At 36.1% G+C, this 22,973-nt stretch overlaps 1 protein-coding gene across 19 annotated transcripts in view; it reads left to right on the top strand.

Moving 5' to 3' along the window:
* The window catches only part of AOPEP (aminopeptidase O (putative)), a 169,045-nt gene that overhangs the window by 101,765 nt on the left and 44,307 nt on the right, over positions 1-22,973 (top strand). For 3 of the 19 annotated variants that reach the window (XM_085529086.1, XM_085529087.1, XM_032441531.2), the window contains exon 15: positions 4,099-4,323. The exons of 14 other annotated variants lie outside the window; for them this stretch is intronic. In XM_085529086.1, the coding sequence (XP_085385212.1) occupies positions 4,099-4,113 (15 nt within the window). In that variant the 3' untranslated portion in view covers positions 4,114-4,323. Of the gene's footprint in view, positions 1-2,994; positions 3,052-4,098; positions 4,324-22,973 lie in introns of those variants that run through there. 2 more of the 19 variants (XM_085529085.1, XM_032441529.2) reach the window with 1 other exon arrangement.

Raw genomic sequence — 22,973 nt, 5'->3', positions numbered from 1 at the left:
CTGATGATACTTTTGGCTCTTCAGTCAGTGGTTTTCTGAGTCTTACAGATTATGTAGTTGCACTATAAGGAAATTCATGAGGGTCCACTGTTGATTATTTTAGAAATTACTGCAGAGAATTTCTTAAACTGTGTGCAACCTAAATTAAACTGTATTTAAACACATGCTTTTTTTCGTTTACCTGTTGTAAATGAAAAACTTCTTTTTTTTTTACACTTATCTCCTATAATACTGACTATTTAAATTAGAAATTAAGGAGGTAAATAATCAACTGGCGCGTGTATTAAATGACCACTTTCTGCTATCTTGAGGAAAAAATGATTCTAATACTCTATCACTTATGAATAAATACTCATTTCCAAATGCACTAACAGAATTTTGTGGTGTTTTTTGCTTATGTTGATTTTAGAAATGTATTTTTAATTATCATTTCTTAAATCTTGCCTTTAAAGGATCAGTACAGCAGCATGTTGTTTTGCTGTTTTGACAGTGCTTCTAGAATGTATGATGAATCATTGCTGTTTCTGTAGCCAAATTCTTGCTGATAGCATGACTGCCAGCTCTTGAGATGTGTTGCCTTAGTATGGGCATTGCAGTATTTGACAAATGTCTATGAAGTGCATTGTTGTGTGTGAGTGACTCACAAGCTCCCTGGTGCATTTAAATAACACCACCAAATGACATATCATTTAGAATAAGGTGCTCTGTGTTGTCATACTTTAGAATATGATTTAAACTGAGACTGCATAAACTGTTGCACCGAGTAATTCAATTTGTTTATTTTCATGCATGTGATTCTTTTTTTTGTGTTTGCCGTTCTTGTTTCTTCTGTGTTAGTGTTTATTTCTTAACATTTCAAAAATATCAGTATGTGAATTGTTGAGCAAAGTGCACCAACAGTAGAAATAGTGTTAATACAAGCTACAGATTGCATGCAGTTAGAAGTAATTTTTAAATTACAAAGGATGAAGTAGGTCTGCTGCCACATCTTCAGCATAGACTTAAAAGCACTTTGTACTGTTAGAGCCTCTTCATTTCTTTTTATAGGAAAAAGCTTCCTTGGTGCAAAATCCACATTTACTGATAAAATTCATATATTTAAAAGGTTGTTCAGGTCTCACTGTTGAAAGGTTTGTGAAACGGACCTCTAGTATGTAGACTAATATGATTATTAATAATTATATAATATATATCATTAAAAATCACATAATATATATAGTAAAATATACTCGTATGCATGGTATAATGCATTATACCATGAAATGTCCACTTCTTTATATATATATGTGTGTTTGTGTGTGTATGTATATATATATATATATGTATATATTGTTGCAAGGTCTGTGAGCATCAATATGAATTAAAATTAAAGATAAGAATACACATTTTCTACTATTATTTATAAGTATCAATAATTCTTTGAGATCCAGTGCACAGTCACGGAACTGCATCTGCAGGTTGGTCAACCCCCCTGGCAACAAAAGGGCATATCAGTGACCTTACATTTAGTAGTGAAATTATTGATTGGGAGTGGAAATTGTTATATTCTTTAGGAGCTTGGCCATAGCAATGGTGGCTTTTCCAGTAGAGACAGTGAAGAGGAAAGGGAGCGAGATTTTCTTGGCACTGGCAAAGCTTTATTGCAATATTAAAATTCAGACTTTGGTTACAACTAATCTTTCAGTACTGACTTACCAATTAAGGGAGGCACCCAGTCAGTTGATATGTTCCACTAGCGTTCTTAACTTTGTCTGGATATGTATTGGCTTGTAGCAGAAACAGTATTGCACAGCAGATTAAGTACTTTGTGCGCAAATATGAAAGAGAATAAGTGTGTGATTAGAAGAAAAAAAAAAGAAAAAAAAGGATGATACCCTTGAAGAATAAGAGGGGAAAAAAAAAAAAAGATAAAAACATTGAGAGAACAGGAAGATGAGGAGCAAAACAATAAGGAAACAGAAAATTAAGGGCTAGTATCATTTTGTATCACAAGTGCAATTACAGTAACGTTACCAGCCTCTTCTGCTATAGCTAGAAAACCAAGATAATCTTGTTTATACTTTCAGAACAAGCATGAACTTGCTAAAGTTAGCATCAAAACTTTCATGTACCTGTTCTTTTGTGTGTGTGTGTTATTTTTTGTTGTTGTTGTGTTTGTTTGTTTTTAAATGCTTTAATTTGAATCCACTGAACTGAGAATCAAACCAAGGACCAAATCTGAAATAGGTATCTTGAACCTACATACTGTGCTCTACTTTGTAACTAAAGCAAAATTCGAGAGTGTTCTTCAGGTAGTGTTTGTGTGAATCATTTGCAGAATCTTACCTTTCTGAATTTGGTTAGCATTACAGAACTCTAGGAACCCTGCTAATATGTAATTTCAGGCTCTTAATGCTGAATATTTTCATCATAGCTGTATACACTCATGGATTGCTTGGAAGCTGTAACTATATGGCTCAAAACTTTATTCCTTAGGGTAACACTGCCTGAAAGTTAACTTGAAAAGCATTTAATAGCACAGTAAATTACTGTCTGTTTAAAAACAAAACAACAACAACAACAACAAAAAAAAGTGTGGAGTTGTTATTGTTGTTATTGTAGCCATAATAATAATGATGAAAAAAATTAGTCCACTTCTGAATCCAGTATCAGCTATATCTTATTTGCAGTACTGTTGTGATAGAACGTCCTTTTTAATATTACCTGTTGCCTTTCACAGTTATTGTTGCATACCTTGCTTCACAGCACATCTCTCTGATACATATTATGATTCGTGTTATTGCCACACTTCTAGGTCAATAAAGCAACCTAGTACCACACATACAATGACTCACCCATTCCCTTTCAGAGTCAGAGGTGGCCATTTTTAAATGAGGAGAACTCGGGCCATCATGGCCGTGTGCTGATGTGGTTTGAGGTTAATGGTAAAATATGAAGTTTGTAGAGGAAAGAAATAAAGCAGTTCTAGCAGACAGTTTTTGTTTTGATTTGTAGGAAGAGTTGGTTACCCTCCCATCAGAGAGCAGTGTTTGGCCATCGGTCTCATTGGAGGTACTTTAATGAGGCTGTCTTTGTGCATGTTATCACAAGATGAATTACTGAAATCTACGAAGACCAACATCTTTTCAGTTTACTGAAGCCCTTTTTGTGTGTGTGTATGTGGTTGCTATGTGTGCCTTTTCACCTTAGCTTACAAGTACCTTTTGTCTTGAATAAATCAGGAAATGGAAAATTTGATAACATGGATAATGTTGTTTCCAAAGTAAGATGAAAACAGGATTGGATTTCTTTTAATATTTCTTGAATGTCTCACCCACTAGTGTTTATGTGATTAGTTTTGAGCAGTGATTTGGAGAGCTTGGGAGTAAGGCAAAAAGCTACTAATTTGGAGGCATTTGGAACTGGAGCAACTTATTCAATTTGAAATTAGTGGTATACTGCATTCAAGTACTCCATAAGCTGCTTTCTACAAAATTTCTTTAAATATATAACTTGAGAATATACAGTTCTGAAGATGTTTAGGTCCAGTAGATTGTTTACGTTCTCATTGTCACTGACTCTGAAAACTCCAAAGGAGCTATAACAGTCTTCCTGCTCAAACATGCTGTATTTCAGTATTACATTTGTTGCATTTTAGTCTTATACTTTTTAAGCTTATTTTTGACAATATGTAATAATTTTTAATAATGATTCTTGGCAATTGCTATCAGGCTGTCTTTAATGAGTTTAGATTATATTCAGATATTATAAAGTCATGTGTAGTTGTTCCTAAGTGTAGAATTTATCATTTGATTTTAAAAAATATGTCTGATCACAGAAGGCAAAGGCAAGAGCTTTTACAGAACTAAGTAAAGATTTTGGAAGTTCTCATTCTTCTTTTTGATAGCTGTAGTCACTCAGTAGCAGCCACAGATTACTCTTATGTACTGCCCTCCTGCTTACCATCTACCCTCCAAGAAACTCTTGGAGCACAAATCCAGTTCACTGGTAGAAGCAAGTAAACACTGTGTAGCTTTAAGTTAACAGAAAAAAGGATTAGATTCCTAAAATTGTGTAGATTACACTGGGCTCATTTTTCCTGTGTTACTTTTCTGGCAGGGACAAGTAGAGTGACCTCTCAAGACTGGCTTGTTCCTATCTACAGATGGATACATTGCTCATGGATTTTGTACCACTCGTTCAAGCATTTAAAAGCAGTTTGCAGTATTTTGACATTTCATGAATATTTGCAGGATATTTATATATATATATATTTTTTTTTTTTTTCATGGTTTGGATTCAGACATGATATCTAGTGGCAATTAATAAAGAAAGTATAAGAAATATTGTTGTCTTCTTGTATCATAACCATGTTCTAGTTAATAATCAGCTGTCAAGAAAAGCTTTTATGTTATCCTGAAAAAGTTCACAGAATTATCAGAATTATCAAGGTTGGGAAAGACCTAGAAGATCAGAACAGGATACCTAGTTGCATGAAGACCGAGTTGTAATGTGACTGTGTGTTTACTGAGCGTCTTTTCACAGAAAGCGAGGAAAGAGATGCTATTCAGAGGGACCTTCACAGGCTTGAGAGGTTGTCTCATGCAAATGTCATGGAGCTCAGCAATACTAAGTGCAAGGTTCTGCACCTGAGTCAGAGCAATGGCAAGCACAAATACAGACAGGGCTAGAATGGATTGAAAACAGCCCCAGAAATAAGAACTTGGGGTTGCTGAATGATGAAAACTCAACCTGAGTCATCAATGTGTGCTTGCAGCCAAGAAAGCAAATCATATCCTGAGCTGCATCATAAGGGGCACGATCAGAAAGCTGAGGGAGGTGATTGTTCCCCTCTACTCTACTCTTGTGAAACCCCACTGTAATACTGCATTTAACTCTAGGTACTCTAAAATAAAAAAGGCATGTACCTGTTGGAACAAGTCCAACTAGTCCAGAGGAGGACAAGAAGAATAACTAAAGGGCTGGAGCACCTCTGTTATGTAGACAATTGAGTTGTTAATTTAGAGGGAAGACTCTACAAGAAACATCATTGCAGCCTTCTGGTACCCAAAAAGGGGGCCTGTAAGAAAGCTGGAGAGAGACTGTTCATAAGGTAGCTCAGTGATAAGAGAAAGGGTAATGGCTTTAAACTAACAGAGGTATTTAGAAGATATTCTTTACTATGTTGATGAGGCACTGGAACAGTTTGCCTGGAGAAGCTGTGGATGCCCCATTGCTGGAGGTGTTCAAGGCCAGGCTAGACTGGGGCTACCTGACCTAGTGGGAAGGTTCCCTGCCAGTGGCAAAAGGATTTTGGTCTTTAGGGTCTCTTCCAACCTAAGCAATTCTGTGATTTCAAAGTTGTTGGTTTTTTTTTAGTTTTTAATCTGAGAACACAATCACCACTGCATGAAATACCTCGAATATGTGTAATATCACTGCATAAGAGAAGTGATTATTAATACTTACAGTAGTTTTAGAAATGGGGAACTGAGACGTAGTGATGTTAACTATATACAAAGATATCTAAGAGATTTGGTTAGAGGAAGGAAATGGACTGCAATCATTACCTGTGGCGTCTGAGCACAACCTTTTGCTTGAGGCTCTTTATGTTGTAAATGCAAATGAATTAAGCCACACCATTATCCATGAAATCCCAAACACATAAAACAGCAGTATAACTGAAAAGATAAATAGAGGTGGATTCATTTTATTAGGATTTCATAGAAGATTCTGAGTTGGAAAGGACCCACAAGGATCACTGAGTCCAGTATCTGGAATACTGCAGTATTTGTAATGCAGCATTTATAATTTTCAGTAATTAATTAAGGCTGTGTTTTGTGGTTTTGATTTGAAGTGTCAAATGTAAGTGTAGGTTTTGGATGTAAAGGATAATAATTTAATGGACAGTGATTTACCATTTTGTCTTTGCATGCCTAGATGAGTGTATGCTGTTCTGTAACTTTTATATCACAGAGGGAGAAAAGAATACGAAATCAAATCTTGCTAAATTTTATTTATTTATTTCATTTATTTCCCCAGTTCAAATAGTTTTTAATGTATAACTTTCAGAAAACTTTCACGCATTGTATGATAGTATTGCAGTATAATCATGCTGGGAGTATGGGTCTTACTTTAGAAGCTAGAAATGTGCCAGCATCTAGTGCTTGCACAGCTTAAAGAAAGATACAAATAAGCTCATGGTAGTTACTAGAGTTGGAACCTATGAAAAATAATAATTGCATACATAATTATTTGCTATTCAGGCATACTTATCCTAATGATGTCCATTACTTCCAAGACTATTTAAGACAAGAATATAGAAACAGATATCCTGTGTAAATATCTTTCGTACTGATACAGCTTTCTGATATAAAGTTGCATGCAAGCAAACATTTAAAGGGTTATATTTAGTTAAAAATATTTGGTCAGACCATGAGATTCTCTTACAGTTTCCTTTTCAGTTTGCAAGGTATTTAGGGACTTCAGAGAACAATCTATTTTGTACTTACATTGTTTATTTCATATCTTGCACTTGTTTTTAATCAGTTATAGTCAGTGAATGTCCTGTATAGGAGTTTGTTTGAAGAGTTTTTTAAATGGGTGGTTGTATAATAACAATGATCTAGATGGTGTGTAGACACTTAAGTCTTTTCATTTGTTTTCTCTTGTCCTAAGTATTGAGAAAGGAAGCATTCTTAGAATTATTTTTAGAATTTTAAAAGTCGACTTTGGTTTCCTCATATAACAGAAATCTCTTGGCTAGATCCAAAGGCAATATTGTTTTACTCCTTCATGGTGCCATATGTGTACAATTTTTTTATTTTATTTTGGATGCCTGTTTTTGAACGAAGGTGTGTAAAAACTTCAACCTCTATTGAACTGTCATACTTGAATATTTGGACACAGAACAAAGGACTTCTCAGAATGTTTGTAATATTTTTATTTTTTTTCATTGTAGGTCTAAACTGAATACCATAAGTGATTTATTTTATAGCTGACTACTGAGATCATAATGTCTAAAAGACTGTTTATTTTTTTCCTCCATAATGAGACTGTCTTTTTGACACCAATTTTGTTGTGACAGAAGGATTGTTAAGTGAAAAGGAGTTTGGAGTTCTGGTCCCCTTCTTAGCTTCTGTTTTCCTCATTTCTCATCTCAGCATTCATCTGGGAAGTGATCTGTAGTGCATCTTCTACCTGGGCTACTTTGGTGCTGCTGTTTTAGTTGACATGTCTCTTTCAGTTAAGGAGAAATTGGGTGCCTCACTGTTTTGCTGTAATCATGTACTTTTCCATTTCCATTGTTAAGGCCTTGAAGATATCTCTGAAGTAGCTTCCATCTCAGCAGTTCCAGAGTGGGTTGCAGATTATTGAAACATAATTTAGTCCTTTCCTGTACCACACAAGTGACCTATAGTATGCAAGACTGAGTTCTGCTTCTTTGTAATGTTAAAATTTACATCAAACCACATTAATATTTCTAAAACATTTGAAGTCTGGGAGATGGGGTGACTGAAACTTTAGGGAGTCCCTGTTTGTCAGAGCACCTGAGTAATTGTTCTTTGTGCTACACATCAGCTTCTCACTATCTTACTCCTACTTTTCTTTCCATAGAACTTGGTACTTGTGAATCACATGCTAGCCAGCATTTGACTGTTCCTTTCACAGATGGAAAGTCTGTGTTTCTCAGCTTCCTTACTTTTGAGTAATTTTTATCCGAATGTGTCTATTACCCTGGAGACATAGACCAAGTCAAATAATAAAATGTTATAAAATTGTCTTTGGATGGCAATGGAAATTCCTTATGACTCAAAAAACTCAGTGTTGGAAAGAGTTACTTTTGGAGACGCCTGTGTGAGTTTTAACTGACTGTTCTGTTGTCAATACCTGTTCAGTGTTTATGAAAACCTGATTATGGACACAGATACATGAACTCTATAACTCACGGAAGGACTGAAAAAAAAAAAAAAAAAAAAAAAAAGCTATGGCTCAACATTTACAAAGAGAGAGAATTTGATTCAACATACTGACACCTTCTTAGGACTCTGTTTAAGTTAATGAGCAATTTATATAAACTTGAAGTCACCGAATGAATAGTGACCAAATCACAAAGTGTAATCAACACAAGGAACTTCACTGAGATTTTATTGTTATGCTCATTGCTATTAGCATCTTAGCTGAGGAGATGTAGGTAGGCTTGGGAAAGGAACTGCAGATAGAAGGCTGAAGCTGAAGGCTGTTTGTGTTCATCCTCAGTACCTGCATATTCCACTAGGGTGGCTTCTCTGGTCCTTCAGGTGTATTACAAGTAGTCATACTGCTGGCCTGCAAAACGCTTTGGAACTGGGCATAAAACTAAAGTCACTTTGAGTTACAGGTAGGAAGAATTTGGCTACTTAATTTTATGTTGTGTTTGTTTTTAAAGTTGAGTGATGGGAGATAGGAATTAAAAGATATATAGAGTGAATGTCAAGTTAAAGATGTTCTTACAAAGATATCCTTCATATAGTGCAAGTAGCCTTTTTTTTTTTTTTTTTTTTTTTTTTACCATCTTGGCTTAGTTAAGAGTGGTCTGGGTGGGCGTTTTGCAGACTTTCCAAAGCACTGGCAAAGATTTAACAGTAATCCAGCTGAGTTCCCCTAAGGGTTTGAGCTGAAATTCTGACTTTCGTATTAAATTAGGCATGGTTACAAGATGAGCTATTTGAAGTTTTTGTGAAGCATGTGACAAACAGAGCAGGCAACTGAGATGCAAATTTTTGCATGTTTGGGGTTTTTTTGTTGGGTCAAAAATTAATGCAAGGTACAAAAGGTTCTTATTTATGAAACTTGAAGAAATTCTCCCTTATACATATATATATATATTTAGTGTGTGTATGGGCATATGTAAATACATATATGTCTGTGTATGTATACATATGCATGCACACATGCCCTCCAATTTGCCCCATCATCTTGCACTACAGAATTTTTACAGAAAGGGGCTTGCCCCCTTTTACCTAAGGACTTGTAGTTATCATCAGCCCGGTGTGTGATTTTTGTTGTTGTTGTTGTTCTGTTGATTTTTTTTTTTTTTCCTGTTTATACTGAACTTTTATTTTTGAAATATTTTATCATGTGATAGTGTCTTAATGGAATTCCCATTTGTTTTCTTTGCTTACATATAATCTATGTTGGTGTGATGCTTTATGGCAGAGTGTTGGAGTAATTTCTGCGAGTATTATTTGCTGTTCCCTGCTACTTCACGTAGAAACTTTACTAAACTTCAAAATGACCCATCTCCAGACTTTCTGTTATAGAGTGGGCTGTTCTGAAGTAGTGGTGTGAAGGCCTTTTTTCTTTTTTTCCCAACTCAACTAACAGTAGGACATCTATTAAATATTCATCCAGATCAAGTGTTTTTAAGGTATGTTGTTAATTTAGATAAGAGGACTCTGCTTTTAGGAAAGGCAGTGGAGTGGTTAAGCAGAGCCTGTTGTTTCTTAATTTAAACATGGACAGGATTGGTAATGGCTAAAAAGTTAGCTGTATCTAAAGGTGGTGTAGGTTTCTCAGTAGAATTAGTTCCTGAAACAGCTAATGAGAGCTGGTATTATTTAAAATCCTTTTTTGATTGCTTCAGTAAAAGCCAAAGAGAGGGTGGGTTTGAAGATAAGTAATATCTGTGGTTCTAGAAAAGGTGCTTATGCTCCTAACTTTGTACCTTTGCAGGCATTCCTTCTGAAAAGGAAAATAAACTAGTTTTTATTTACTCTGGGGTTTTTGTTTTACTGATGTATTTCTTTTGCATGTGACATTCCTTCTAGAAGTCTGCAGTTCACACAGGGAGAGAGTGTGTGTTTGAACAGAGCTACGTATATTGTATATAAGGCAGTCTTTTTAAATGCTCAGTCAGTAAGGTGTTCTAAAATTAAAACCATTGTTAAGTCTAATAGAATGATGGTGGGTAAACAGAAGGCAAGAGACAGCTGACTGGTTTTAGGAGCTGCCGAGCTGAAAGCTTGTAGGACATCATGCAGAGGGAGAAGTGAATGGATATTTGCAAATGCTGGTCATATCTCTCAGCTGTCCTCCAGTCATTACCTCAAAGAGAAGGAGGTAGTACTTTAAAAGACAATATGGTAAGTGAACTTGAATTTAAATGGGGTCCAAACTGTAATTTATCAGGGGAAAAGTACTGTCCTTGCTAAGAAAGGCTTTGTCCCAAATGGGAATATTCATCCCCCAGGTGATGTTTATGGCCTTCTGTTAGTTTGCTATTAGGTAATTAGTGCATAAATTATTTTGAGTTTTGAATTTTTTTAATGTCTTGGCTCCATCTAGAAGTGTAATGTTACAAACTTCTTTAACTATATTACTTTCAGATTAGATAGCAGAATGACCCGTTTGAAGTCATTATGAAAGCCTTCATTTAGCCTCTCAGGATAGTCTGGAAGCTCCTGAAATGCAGGTCAGGTAATTGTGGGGGATGGGAGGCAGTAAAGAGGAGGACCTTAAAACCGTCAGTGAGAAATGAGAGTTATATATGCTTCAATCTCTGGTAAAGTATTTTTGAATAACTAGTTGCAAGATTAATAACTTCATAACAACAAACTGATTCAATCAGGAGTTCCTGTTACTAACTTAATAAGAGTATCAGAAATAGAATTCATAGCAAACAGGATATCTGGCCATAACTGCGCAGTTTCAGTTGCGTGGTATTTATTATGTACTTGATCTTCTTTGCTAAGATCAGAGAGCAGGGAGGAGCCACGTGCCTGTGAGAAGAAATACTATTTAATCTGACCACATGGCAAGCCCTTTAAAGAGTGAGCCACCATTAAGAGTACGGGAGAAAGATAAATTATTACCTCTGTGGCACAGCACATCTGCTGCTCCCATTCTGCTAGTGATACAACTTGCAGAATAAATATTTTATGTGTAATTATGGCAAATGGCACTATATATTTTTGTGTTACTGGCAGTGTTAAAAATATTTTTATTTGTGATATTGAATGCAAACTATCTAGAGTACAGAGACTTTATTAAAGTCTGCTAAACTTGATTTAACTAATGAATTAGCAAACCAGCACTTTTGGGAGATAGGTGCTTGTTGGCTAAAATGGTGTGGAATGCCCTCAGTGTATCAGGGAAACTTCCCTTATTGACCATTTAAAGGTCTTTTAAGATAATTATTTCTTCACCTCCACAGACAAACAGGCATGCCTGTGCCTGAAGTTTGGACCAGATGGCACTGACATTTCAGCACAGAGAACATTTTGTATTCACCCTCTAAGTCCGTTGTGTGATTTCAGATGGGATAGTCGAGCTGACTCCAGTAAGCTGGAGTGCACACAACTGTTCTTAGTGTTGTATGCAAATGCATTTTATTTTTGCATTCATACTGTTGTGAAATCCAGTCAGTTGTGCCAGCGGCATTTAGCTGAAACTGACCTTCTCAGTTGAATATTTTTGTGTTCTGGAATTTTCCACAATTTCAACTGAAAAACAGACTACATGAAGTTTTAAGGAGCTAATACGAGTATAACTGGAAACTAAGTAAAAAGCATGGGAGATACTGCTTTTACAAGTTGATGGCAAATCTTGACACTTATTGAAGTAGCAGGCTTGAATAAAAAGGATGCTTAATAAGGCTTTTAAAATATTAAGAGTCGTAAAGTTAAAGCTATCAATTTTCAGCATTTGGAAGAAAAAGTCTGTTTCAAAGTTGGCATATCTCAGTATGCAAATGTTTTATTTCCCTTAATTTTCAGATGACTTTCTTCTAAGTAATCCATTTGGTACTATTTTAATAACTCTTCAAACTGTCTATGGATCAATGCTTCATAAATGTATTTTCCAGATATCTGGAAATAAAGAATATTGGTAGAGGCTCAAAATTTTCCCCAGATCTCTATTGTGGAACAACTACATGTCATAACAGATAGGACGACCTATCTTAGGAAATGGAGTGTTTGCCACAAATTGTTCATACTGGTGAAAAAACAAAATTAAATTAAAAAGAAAAAAATGGAAGGAAGGAGTTTGTCTTAATTTGTAGGGATCTGGGTCTCAATTTTGATATGATTAACTAAATTTAGTAAAAGATCTCTTTCATCTCTCTCCCAGTTTTGTATGTTTCTGCAGTGACCTACTTTTTGGTTTTTTCTCCTCTTGGTTTTAAAGGAGGATGTTGGCATTTAGTACCAGAAATTCTACTATGAATCAATGTATATATTAACAGCATACTTGAAAGTAATTTGAAATACCTATTTCTGGCTTGTTCCTTGGTATCTTTTTGCCAAGCCATGTATTTACCAAACCTTTGAAAAGCAGAGATATAATTTTCAATTAACTGATGGAATGTACAACATTCAAGTACCACACCCAGCCTGCTCAGGAGGACAATATATTTTTGTGCCTACATGCCCTTGAGTAGTTAAAGTGCAGGTTTTGAGTTGATGTAAGTTCATAGTGGAAAAATACAAGTCTGAAACTATTGCTTGAGAAGGCAAAATATGTAGAATATGTAGATGAAAGAAAAATGCTGGAAGAACAAGGTATGTATGCAACAAGGAGAAGTACTGTTTTCATAAAGAAACATAGGCAGTATTAGTGGAATGGAATTGACAGAGTCCTCTTGTCAGGTTTAATTTCCTCTCAGACTAGAGTGAGTTTTCTCTAAGATCTTGATTTCTTGACCAGCTTATATACTAAAAAGAGGGACAGTATATATTTATATACAATTTGGCTTTAGCTCCTTTCCCTCTCCATAAGGAATAAATAAATGGTGTGTTTTGAGAAACATAATTGTCAATCTATAACTAATTTCAATATAACTTTTGTAGTTTACGTGATGTATTTTAAAATGTTTTTTAGAAACTGTCATTGATTGATAATACTGCTTTTTTGATCTTGTAGTACAGCAGACAAGTGTCAGGGATTTCAAACTTCTGTTTGGCTGTTACTAGCTGGAGAGGCATAATTAATCTTATCTCTCATTTAAATCCCTCTAAGTCCTTGCTTATTCCTTCACACAGTGTCTTGTCCTGTGCATCTGTGCTTCAGCAAAATACCTGTGCTTGAACAAGAATGTGCATATATTTGGGTTTCTAAAAACAGAGGATGTGAAATGACTCCTGAAATGTGTATTGCTCTACATTGAATGTGCTTGATGCCCACCGAGTGCTTCCTTCCTCCACCTAATATGCTTACCAGCTGTCTCTACTTGTTACCCATGGAACTGCGTGTGGCCTGGTGTGGGCACAGTTCCACTGACAACCTGTCTGGTATTTCTTAAAAGCTATGTTGGATGTGTGGATGTGTAGTCACTTTCCTCAAGGCTGTGGGGAGATATACAGGATGCTTCTATGGCTTTGATGGCTTCAAACATAATCATCAGGTCCCAAGGCTAGGTAGGCAGGTGCCCAGGAATATGTGGAGAACAGGCATGTTTGTCTTTTTCACTGTTGGCATTTGGAAACGTGCAAGAGTTGGCTGGATTTAAGCTGCTCACTTGGCCCATTCTTCTCTAATGTAACCACGGTAGCCCTGCAGAGGCCTCTTGCTAACCTCCTGCCTGTGTGGCATGTTTGTCAGCCCTTCACTAATGACAATGGCTAGAAGGCTGGAGGCTAAAGTCTTGTTTTGGGTTCAGGTGTTGTTGCTTGAGACTGTGTAAGTTTATTCTAATTACCTGTAATTAAAAACTTAGTTCTTGCTTTTAAATTGTAACCTTTGTGAAAAGAAGAAAAAAGGGTAACTAAAACTATGAAACCTTCAAGATGCATCAAATTCTGCTTTTTGGGCTAGAAGCTCGGCCTTCACTTTTTGTTTTTGTTTGTACTACTGTTCAAGACAGAGGCATGCTCTTCTGCTCTTTTCTGAGAGAATTAAAGCAGCTTATTTAGTCCAAACTTTTTGTCTTTTGTTGGTCAGACACCATAGTATCAGGCCAATTTCAAATCTAGGCAATGTAATTCTTCAGTGGCATCGTATCTGTAAGGTTTCAGTCATTAACCAACCCACTGCAGGCTTGTGATGCCCGTGTACCCATTAGTCCCACTATGGTTGCAGTATACCACGATCAAAGGACTGGTCATTTCTCAAGTTGGGGAAAAGATGAAAAGACCGAAAAGCTTAGATTTAGCTGAAACTGGTGTGAGTTTTCTCAAAACTGGTATGTACGCATTTGCTGTTGTGGAATGCAGCCACTGGGTCAATGTTTGCAGGTCTGGCCTTTTACATTTTATTGTTGTTGTTTTTGTTTATTTTTGAGTGTAGAATTTAAATGTGAGGTCTTGGGTAGAACATGTGTGTCATTTATCACTAGTGACAGCAAAGTACTTTTTTGAATCAAAGTTTTTAGTTAGTTCCATAATACATTTTGCGTCAGTGTTCCTGTGTTTTATAATCCACTTAGAGTTGCTTTATGAAAGTTGCAATGCAGTAGTCCCTCTAATAAAAACCCATTTCTGTTCTTGAAATGAAACTGTATTAGCTTAAAGGAATTGTCACAATATGTTTTCTCCTATTAAACTGGACTGATATAAATTTCATGTAATCTAAGGAGTTCAATGACACTCTTAGTAGGCACAAATCATTATAGAGCTTGGTGCATTAAAGCAACTTACAGAGAATCTCAGTGGTTTTGTGATCTAGTTCACCAGCATGATCATATGATCATGCCATATTTTGGTTGTGGTGTAGCTGTTTTAAAAGGTCATGAAATAGCAACTGAAATGCCCAAATGCATCACATTATCATTTTAGGTTTTAATTCTCCCCCATTCTTGAAAATATTTAGAAATTCACTTGCTAAAACAGGAAACTAACTGAAGTATTCCAGTAATCCACTGTATGTGCCTTTAAAAATTACAGTCAATAGATATATTCACTGCCCTCAACAGCTAGTAATATGGCCCCCAGAGGACTGTAAACTTTTAACATTATTATGTGATTTTTAGTTATATTTTTCATGAGTTGATTGCATGCAGCTCAAATGCACGCGGCATATGTAGCAGCAGAACACTGTGGAGGGAAGGGCTCAGTGCAGTGTTCCTTGTCTTGTACCCACTACACACTCAGTTGCATTAATACATATGTGATAAGTGTTACATGTATTGTATATTACATGTGCTCGTGCCATTTAGTGAGTAAAACACGATAGCTTTCAGCCTAGCTAATGTCGTGTCAAGAGAAAACAGAGCTCAAAAAAGAATCAGCATGGATGACAGAAGAGTGTTCAATGAAAAAGAGGCAGATAACTGCTTTTTTTTGCGCGGACAAATAATATGGCACTATGCTTAATTTGTAAGGAAATCTTGTCAGTTTTAAAAGATTTCAATCTAAAGAGACATTCTATTCCAAAACATGCTGCCAAATCTGATGCACATCAAAAAAGATATCTGGAGAGTAAAACTGCTGATTTCAAATGTTATGCTTTGGTGATAGATGAAAGTACCAATCCTACAAATAAAGTTCATTTTGCTATTTTTATTAGAGGTATTGAGAGTGAAGATAACGTCACTGAATTTGTATGAAGCAGTAGGAGTTAAATTAAAGTGATTTTTCTTTAACCTTGGCTGGCATGTCCATTATAGCTGCTGATGGTGCCTTGGGTCTGGCTGTTTAAAAACAGGGACTTGTGAAGAAGGCAATACACTTGCCGCCAACAGTTCACATTCGTGAATTTATCGTACATCAAGGAAATCTATGTGTGAAAACTTTAAAAATTGATAATGCTGTGCAAATCATGATCAAAGTTCTGAATTTCATATTGTCCAGTGGACTGAGTCATCACCAGTTTGAGTTCCTTTAAAGAATAGATGCTGATTATGGGGACATCATTAACTTTTCTGAAGGAAGGTAGGTAGGGAAAGGTAAAATACTAAGAAGGTCTTACAGCTAACAAAATCATATCAGGTCATTTGTGGATTCAAAAGGAAAATTTGTGTCAGAACTTGCAGATGAAAAAGGTCTCCAAGATGTAATGTTTTTGATGGATTTGACTGTTCACTTCAGTGGGTTAAGCAGTTATCTTCAAGGTGAAAATCAGTTTATGTGTACTGTATTTCAAACCATAATAGTGTTCAAAATGAAATATAATTATGTCAGGCTCACGTTATGGCAAATAATTCTATCCATTTTGATACATTGGCTAAGCACAGTCCTGTGAACAGCAAAAAATTAAAAAAAAAAAATAAATGCAGCCTTACTTTCCACTTTGATACCAGAATCTGAGAATAGGTTTCAAGATCTTGGGCAAAAGTCATAATTTGTTAATGTATTTGCAACTCTGTACTCTCTTGACATTAGATTCATGACCTGCAGATATTCAAATGGGATCTGTAGAGTTGCAGCCAGATGTTCAATTCAATGAAAAAATGTATTTGTGTCTCCTTACTAGACTTCTATCAGACATCTCTTCGCAGGGAAAATTATCCCTTGCTGTATCATATAATCATATATATCACACTGTATTCATATAATCACACACACACATATATATATACATATATATATTACAGTATGCACATTTGTGAATAACTGTTTTCAAGAGTGAAGTACAGAAAGAGTAAAATTTGGTTAAAAACTTCTGATGAATGCCTTGAGAACTCAGAGCAAATTGCAACCACTTCCACTGAACAAGACTGAAGCATTAGCTTCGCAAAAACAAGGTCAAATATCCCACTAGTTTTATGTTTTTGTTGCTCTCTTTTTCAATGTTAAAAAAGAAGATTTGTTATGTTTTTTTTGGTTTTTTTTGGTTTTTTTTTTAACTGCCATGCACTAACTATACAACATGTTTTATATACAGCCCAAGACAATTCCTCTTTGCTCAGTGAAGCTGAGGCAAGCAAAAAGGTTGGATGTGCATGGTGCAAGTTCTTTGGATACGTGTGTGTTGTGTATAGGTTGAATGGCTGCATCTATTATTTTCTGAATATTTTTCTACAGTGTAGAAATTCCACATCATTTGCTTATATTAGAAAGATCATATTAAAGAGATTGCCTTAGGATTATAAGTAGAATAGTCTACCAGACTATGTTACATTAGTATGACTATAGGAGTGGGTTTATATGTACCTAGTGATTTGAACTTTTCATAGTTCTTTACAGATATGTCTAGTGCTATGCTTTCATAGAAAAAGCAAGTAGTGTTTCACATAAGTAAAAAATTAACTGCAAGGGGTAAAGAAATCCAGGTATTGGCTAACATGCAAGATCAAACATCTGCGTGCCTGATACATGTGCCTCTGGAAGTGTTTCTGCTCAGTGCTTTGCACAAGATCCTGTTGCTTATTTCATTCAGTTTTAGGTGACTTTCTGTGAAAGACAGAGTTTACAGTTTAGACAAACAATTTGTCATTCTTAAAAGTTTCTCAATCAGATTTGCCTTTCTAGATTTTTAGATTTTTTTTATCTCATTCCTACAGAATGGAAAAGGACTTAATTCCCCTAAAACTGTGATGTTAACTGGAATTTTATTGTTGTTGTTGTTGTTCTGAATTAGTAAATTTCCATTTGCATATTAAAAGTTTTTTGGAGGGCACAGGTGTTTTTGTTTTTTGAAGTTTTTTTTTTTGTTTTTTACTTGCTATTACAAAAAATTGCATTAGTTGTGTACTATTACTCTGCTTGGCTTGCTTCAATTACCTTCTTCTGAGCTGCTGAATGCCAACAGCCAAATAGGTTTCCACATTCCATATATATGGAATATTATATATACATCATGTATATAATTAATCACATATATAGTTTGAAATGATATAGTCATATCCACAATATTTCATGTCACCTCTCAGTTTATTTAAGAAATCATCCTAATGCTGTGCAGATTTTATTCTCTCCTGAAGTGTAGGCACCAGTCTGCCTCTTCTCCAGGACTGCTTCCAGACCAGATGCTAAGTTTAAAAGTTGATTCCTCTATCCACTGCTAATATTTCTCTGCCATCCACAGGGTTGCTTACACTGAGTGTTTTTTCCAAATTACAGAAATCTCTCTTCCTCATTGCCCTTTTCTTTTGTTGTTTCCCACTTCAAGGGCCTTCCCATCTGATTTCAGAGTAGAGGAGGAAAACTGATCAGCTCCCAGGAAATTCCTCTGGTAACTTTAGGTCTGGGTTTGTGATATTGAGGGTATTAATAGAAGTTTTTATTTAAGAAGTTTCCTTTTCTTTTCAGAAACTTCTTGAATGCTGCATTAGATCTGTATTTTACATTCTATAAAAAGATCAGAGATCACTTTAGTCTTGTTTCCTATCACACCTGCTCACATTGATTAAATTTCAGTATTTATTTGTATTTCTTCTCTAGTAGTTTGACATATTTAAATCAAGTGTGACAAAAAGATGGTGATACAGTGAGCACCAACCAGCCAGAGGAAGCAGGGTCAAGAAATTATTTCTTTCACAGCTTGTGATTTGTTAGACATGGGGAATTCTAGTCTAAAAAGGCCCTGGAAGTACCTGTATAAACTGTGAATGAATTTACAGTCAGCCACAGTACACAAATCCAGGGGAAACCTGGACTTCATTGCTTCTGGAACAACATAACTTTTTACATGGTGTTCCACTGTGATAAGCTGAAGCTCATGCATCATAAGACACAAGGATGCACCTAAAGCAAGGAATTGGGATGTACAAGTCTAGTTTACCTAAAAGCATTTGGTTAATTAAAATAATTCACCATAGGTTTTCTACAAATGACTTCTGTACAGAAGTATTTCACTGGGTATCATACAGAATAGTCTGGTAGACCTCTGAATGGGCTGGTCTTGCTTCCATTCCCGGTTTCATTTTCCTGTTTCAAAAACTCACTCTCTGTCCTTTCCTATACATTCTAGTAATTTTCCAGAAATACTGCATATGGACACAAAGATAAAACTCTTTTAAAATAACATTGCATGTCATTGTACATTTTTGCTTCTGCTTGTAATGCATCAGTTCCTCAAGAGCTATCCAGTTACAGCATCTGAAGCTGTATAAGAGAAGATGCTCTTGCTTGCACAGTGTTCCATGAACAAGACTTATCAGTGCATACTCTTTTTTTTAATATGTTCAAATATGATGACATAATGTGTCCAGGCATGGCAGTGTATGTTAGAAAGAACAAATTTTAAAAACCTTTTAGATAGTGATTAGATCCTGATCCACGCTATAAGTAATTCGGAATGTAGGGTTATCTTCTGAAAGGTCAGAAGGGAATTCAGAATCTTCTAGTACTTTATTTCTTAGCTTTTGTCTGTGGGGAAAAGATATAAATGTAAGTGATGTGGGTGATGTTTTTTCAGACACTGTGAGAAAGGGTATTAGAGCCTGAAGTTTTTTATTTTTCTCCAGAGTTAAGTTATACTATATGAAGATGTATTTAGGCAGATTTTGGCGTTGGGGTCCACCCATGTTGTCTAGTTATTACTAAACTTCATGATATCTCTGGAATTTGACTGCTGATGTAGTTTCACAGCATGCTATTTGGTCTCTCCTAGTATGCCATGTAAATAATATTAGTAATATTACTAATTACTACTAATAATATTGTTAGAAGAATATTTTAGACTGTCTTGCGCATTAATTTAAAACACAGGTAGAATCTCCTCCCAGCTTGTTTATGTTTAATAGTTGTCTCATACTCCAGTAATTCACAGTATTCAAGTAAACATGCTGTATGTGCATCACTAATTAAAATTAGTTATTAAATTTTACCAGTCACAAGTTTCTCTGCCATGAACTTTGGTGTATGATAGAAAAGTGAAGGAGACAAGGACAAAAATGCTTACTGACGTCAGGTAAAAGAGCTGGGAGTCCGTAATGTGCGTTTGTTCAGAATTCTTAATTTTCACTTTGGTGAGAGCTGAGACAATGTAGAATTATGCTGTCCTAAGGTACTTGGTAGACTTAAGTTTTCCAATGTGAAACAGTAGTTTCCTGAGAAGGAAGAGAATATAGGTGTTCATCCATTTATTAATAGTGCTTTAGGAAATGTCTGCTATATCTGTTTTCCAGGAACACTGATTTCATCAGAGGAGAGAAATAGTGGATTTGTAGAAAATTAAGTCCAACCCTAAGCATTTTAATACCAATAATAATTTCAGGACAGAAGGTAAATATTTAGATACACTCAATGTTTACACTGTTTCTTTAAGTTTGGGCATACAGACTGGGGAAAGAAACTGTTGAAAGCAGCCCTGCAGAGATAGACTTGGGGGTCCTGGTGTGCTTGCAGCCCAGAAGTCCAACGGTGTTCTGGGCTGTATTAACAGAGGAGTGGCCAGCGGGGAGAGGGAGATGACTGTCCCCCTCTACTCAGCTCTTGTGAGGCTCCATCTGGAGTACTGCATCCAGGCCTGGGGTCCCCAGCATGAGGAGGATGTGGAACTCTTGGAGCAGGTCCAGAGGAGGGCCACTAAGATGTTCAGAGGGCTGGAGCATCTCTCATATGAAGAAAAGCTGAGGGAACTTCATGTTTTTATCATGGAGAAGAGAAGGCTCTGGGGAGATCTCACTGTGGCCTTACAGTCATTGAAGGGAGCATATAAACAGGAAGGGGACCAACTGTTTACATGGGTGGATAGTGATAGGACAAGGGTGAATGGTTTTAGTAACTGAGATGGGACATTTAGGTTAGATGTTAGGAGGAAGTTTTTCACACAGAGAGTGGTATCACTCTGGAGCAGGATGCCAAATGTGGTTATGGATGTCCCATCTCTGGAGGCATTCAAGGCCAGGCTGGATGTGGCTCTGGGAAGCCTAGACATAGCACAGGGTTGAAACGAGATGATCACTGTGGTCCTTTTCAACTCAGGCCATTCTATGATTATCTGGCAATTGCCATGTGGCCTCCATGAATGCCTTAAATTACAGGAATCAGTAGTGTTCACAGTGGCACTGTCCAGTGACATGCCTGTGGTACTGTGTTGTGTGTTTTTGGGACATTCTTTCAAGCGGTATTGATATGAACTCACAGCTTCTCAGGTAGGATTTGGTAAACCCTGAGATCCTTGTGTTTAGGTGAGAGTTCACTGCAGTAGCACATCAGTCACAACTGGGTCTGTTTTTTTGTTTTGTTGTTTGTTTGTTTGTTTGTTTTCTGTTGGTTGACTTCATCAGCAAGTAAAGCCAGAAAGAAACATTATATTTTGCTCTCCACAGTCTGAGGAGTAGAACTAGATGGTCTTTAAGATCTCTTCCAAGTCAAGCTTGTTTACAATTCTGTGATTTGTTTAGAAGTGAAATTTTAGGTGAAAGTTTGTCTAATTTGCTAAAAATTGGGTGCAACAACAATGAATTTTTTTTTAATTCTTTTTTTCTTCTTTAAGTCAGTTGTTAAAGTTGAGCACATTCGATCTTAATGTGATTGCCCATGGTTTGTTGTCGTGCATGGTATCTGCGCTGAAGTAGTGGATTCAGCCCTGTTCAACAATCGATAAGCGGGTTATTTTAATTCACTTTGGTTTTTGTCTATTTTCTGCCAGAGAAGACATCCTGTATCTGCTGTGAAATGCATAGTCAGTTAATGCTCATGGCATCCAGAAATTATCTTAATGTGAGCATCTCATTCGTGAGTTTTTTTTTGTAAAAGCATGGTGTAACTGTGAGGGGAAGAAATATATGTTCAGTACTGAAAATTTTGCAAATGCAACACAAGATTATTATTTTTTTTAATGTCTAACTTGTACTAGATTTTAATAATTCATGCAAGAATAGCTACTATGTTTTATGGTTTCTTTTGCTGTTCCTCATGGGCCACACAGTGAAATACTACTATTGCTGTTTCTTTTCCTGAAGTAATACGTTATGGTTTGGCTAGTGTGTATTATTTCAAGTCTCTATCTGAATGTCTCTTGAAGTGGGATGTCTGTAAAAGTGGGTGTGGAGAGTGTGCTTTGAAAGCCAGTGTATTCAGAAAAATATGTAGAGGGGTGTTCCTAGATTCCAGTTGTTTTGATGTTGTAGCATGAAGACCTACCCCTGAATCATTTCTTTGTTCTTCTCAATGGTATTTACATAGAGTGAAGTTTTGTGTCAGTAACCTATTTATCAGCAATGACTTTGAGAAACAGCTCCCGGTTTACTTTGCATTTGGTAGTTGTACTTATTCCAAATGTAGGAACCTTCTCAATTAGGCATCCCCTCTGTCTCCTTCTTCTGATTTATCTTTCATGGAACCAGTGGAAACCACCAGAGTTTTCCTGATCCACTGTATTCTTTCTTTAAGATGAAGGGATTTATTTATTTTTTAATGCTGAATCTGATCTTGCTGGAACCTGTGGATACAAACTTGACTCAGTTCTTTGTCCTGTTTAGCTGTTGCTATACAGTGTTTCCATTTAACTGTTCTGGTGAGAGGCAAATGAAACTTCTGTAAAATGTCTGTCTGATTGAAAATACTCTTCTGGTTTTGCTGGGGTGGAGCGTTGCATCTGAAGTAGTACCACATTAAAAGACATAACCAATGAGAATTGCTGAGCTCCTTCTTCAGTGCTGAAGTGGTTGTTTCATTCCACTTTCACAGTAGAAATTGTCATCTCAGTGTTCTGTGATGCCTTTAAGTGTCATCATCCCTTGGCTTCATTATGTAGATACATCAAAACATACTGATTCCTAAATTAAATACAGAGTCCTAAATATGTGCAATTCCTGACCAGAGCAATCTTATCTCACATTACTTTTACTGCTGTGTCCTATTGAAAGGATGAGGAAAAGATTATAAGAGGAGAGCATTTACTTTTTAGAGCATTTACTTTGTACCTCAATCTTACTGTGAAGTCTTGAATCTTACAGTGAAATGTGAAGTCAAAAATTGGTATCAACTTAGAAACTGTTGACTTTTGTGCTGTAATTATGCTACCTTATCTGAATCATTGTGTCTGAGCCATGCATGATTTAAGACTGAAAAGTTGTCAAGAAGATCTCCTGCTTTGCTAATTAGCTTAGCATGACAACTTCAAATAGTGTCATTTTGCTCTAAAACAGAGGAGTGGAATATGTTTATCAGCTTTCAAATATGATA

The sequence above is a fragment of the Coturnix japonica genome, chromosome Z (assembly GCF_054131305.1).
Source record: "Coturnix japonica strain WE chromosome Z, WE-NBRP24, whole genome shotgun sequence".
Classification (NCBI taxonomy): Eukaryota; Metazoa; Chordata; class Aves; order Galliformes; family Phasianidae; genus Coturnix; species Coturnix japonica.
The sequence above is the reverse complement of the archived record's forward strand: the minus strand, read 5'-3'. Positions and strand labels throughout refer to the sequence as shown.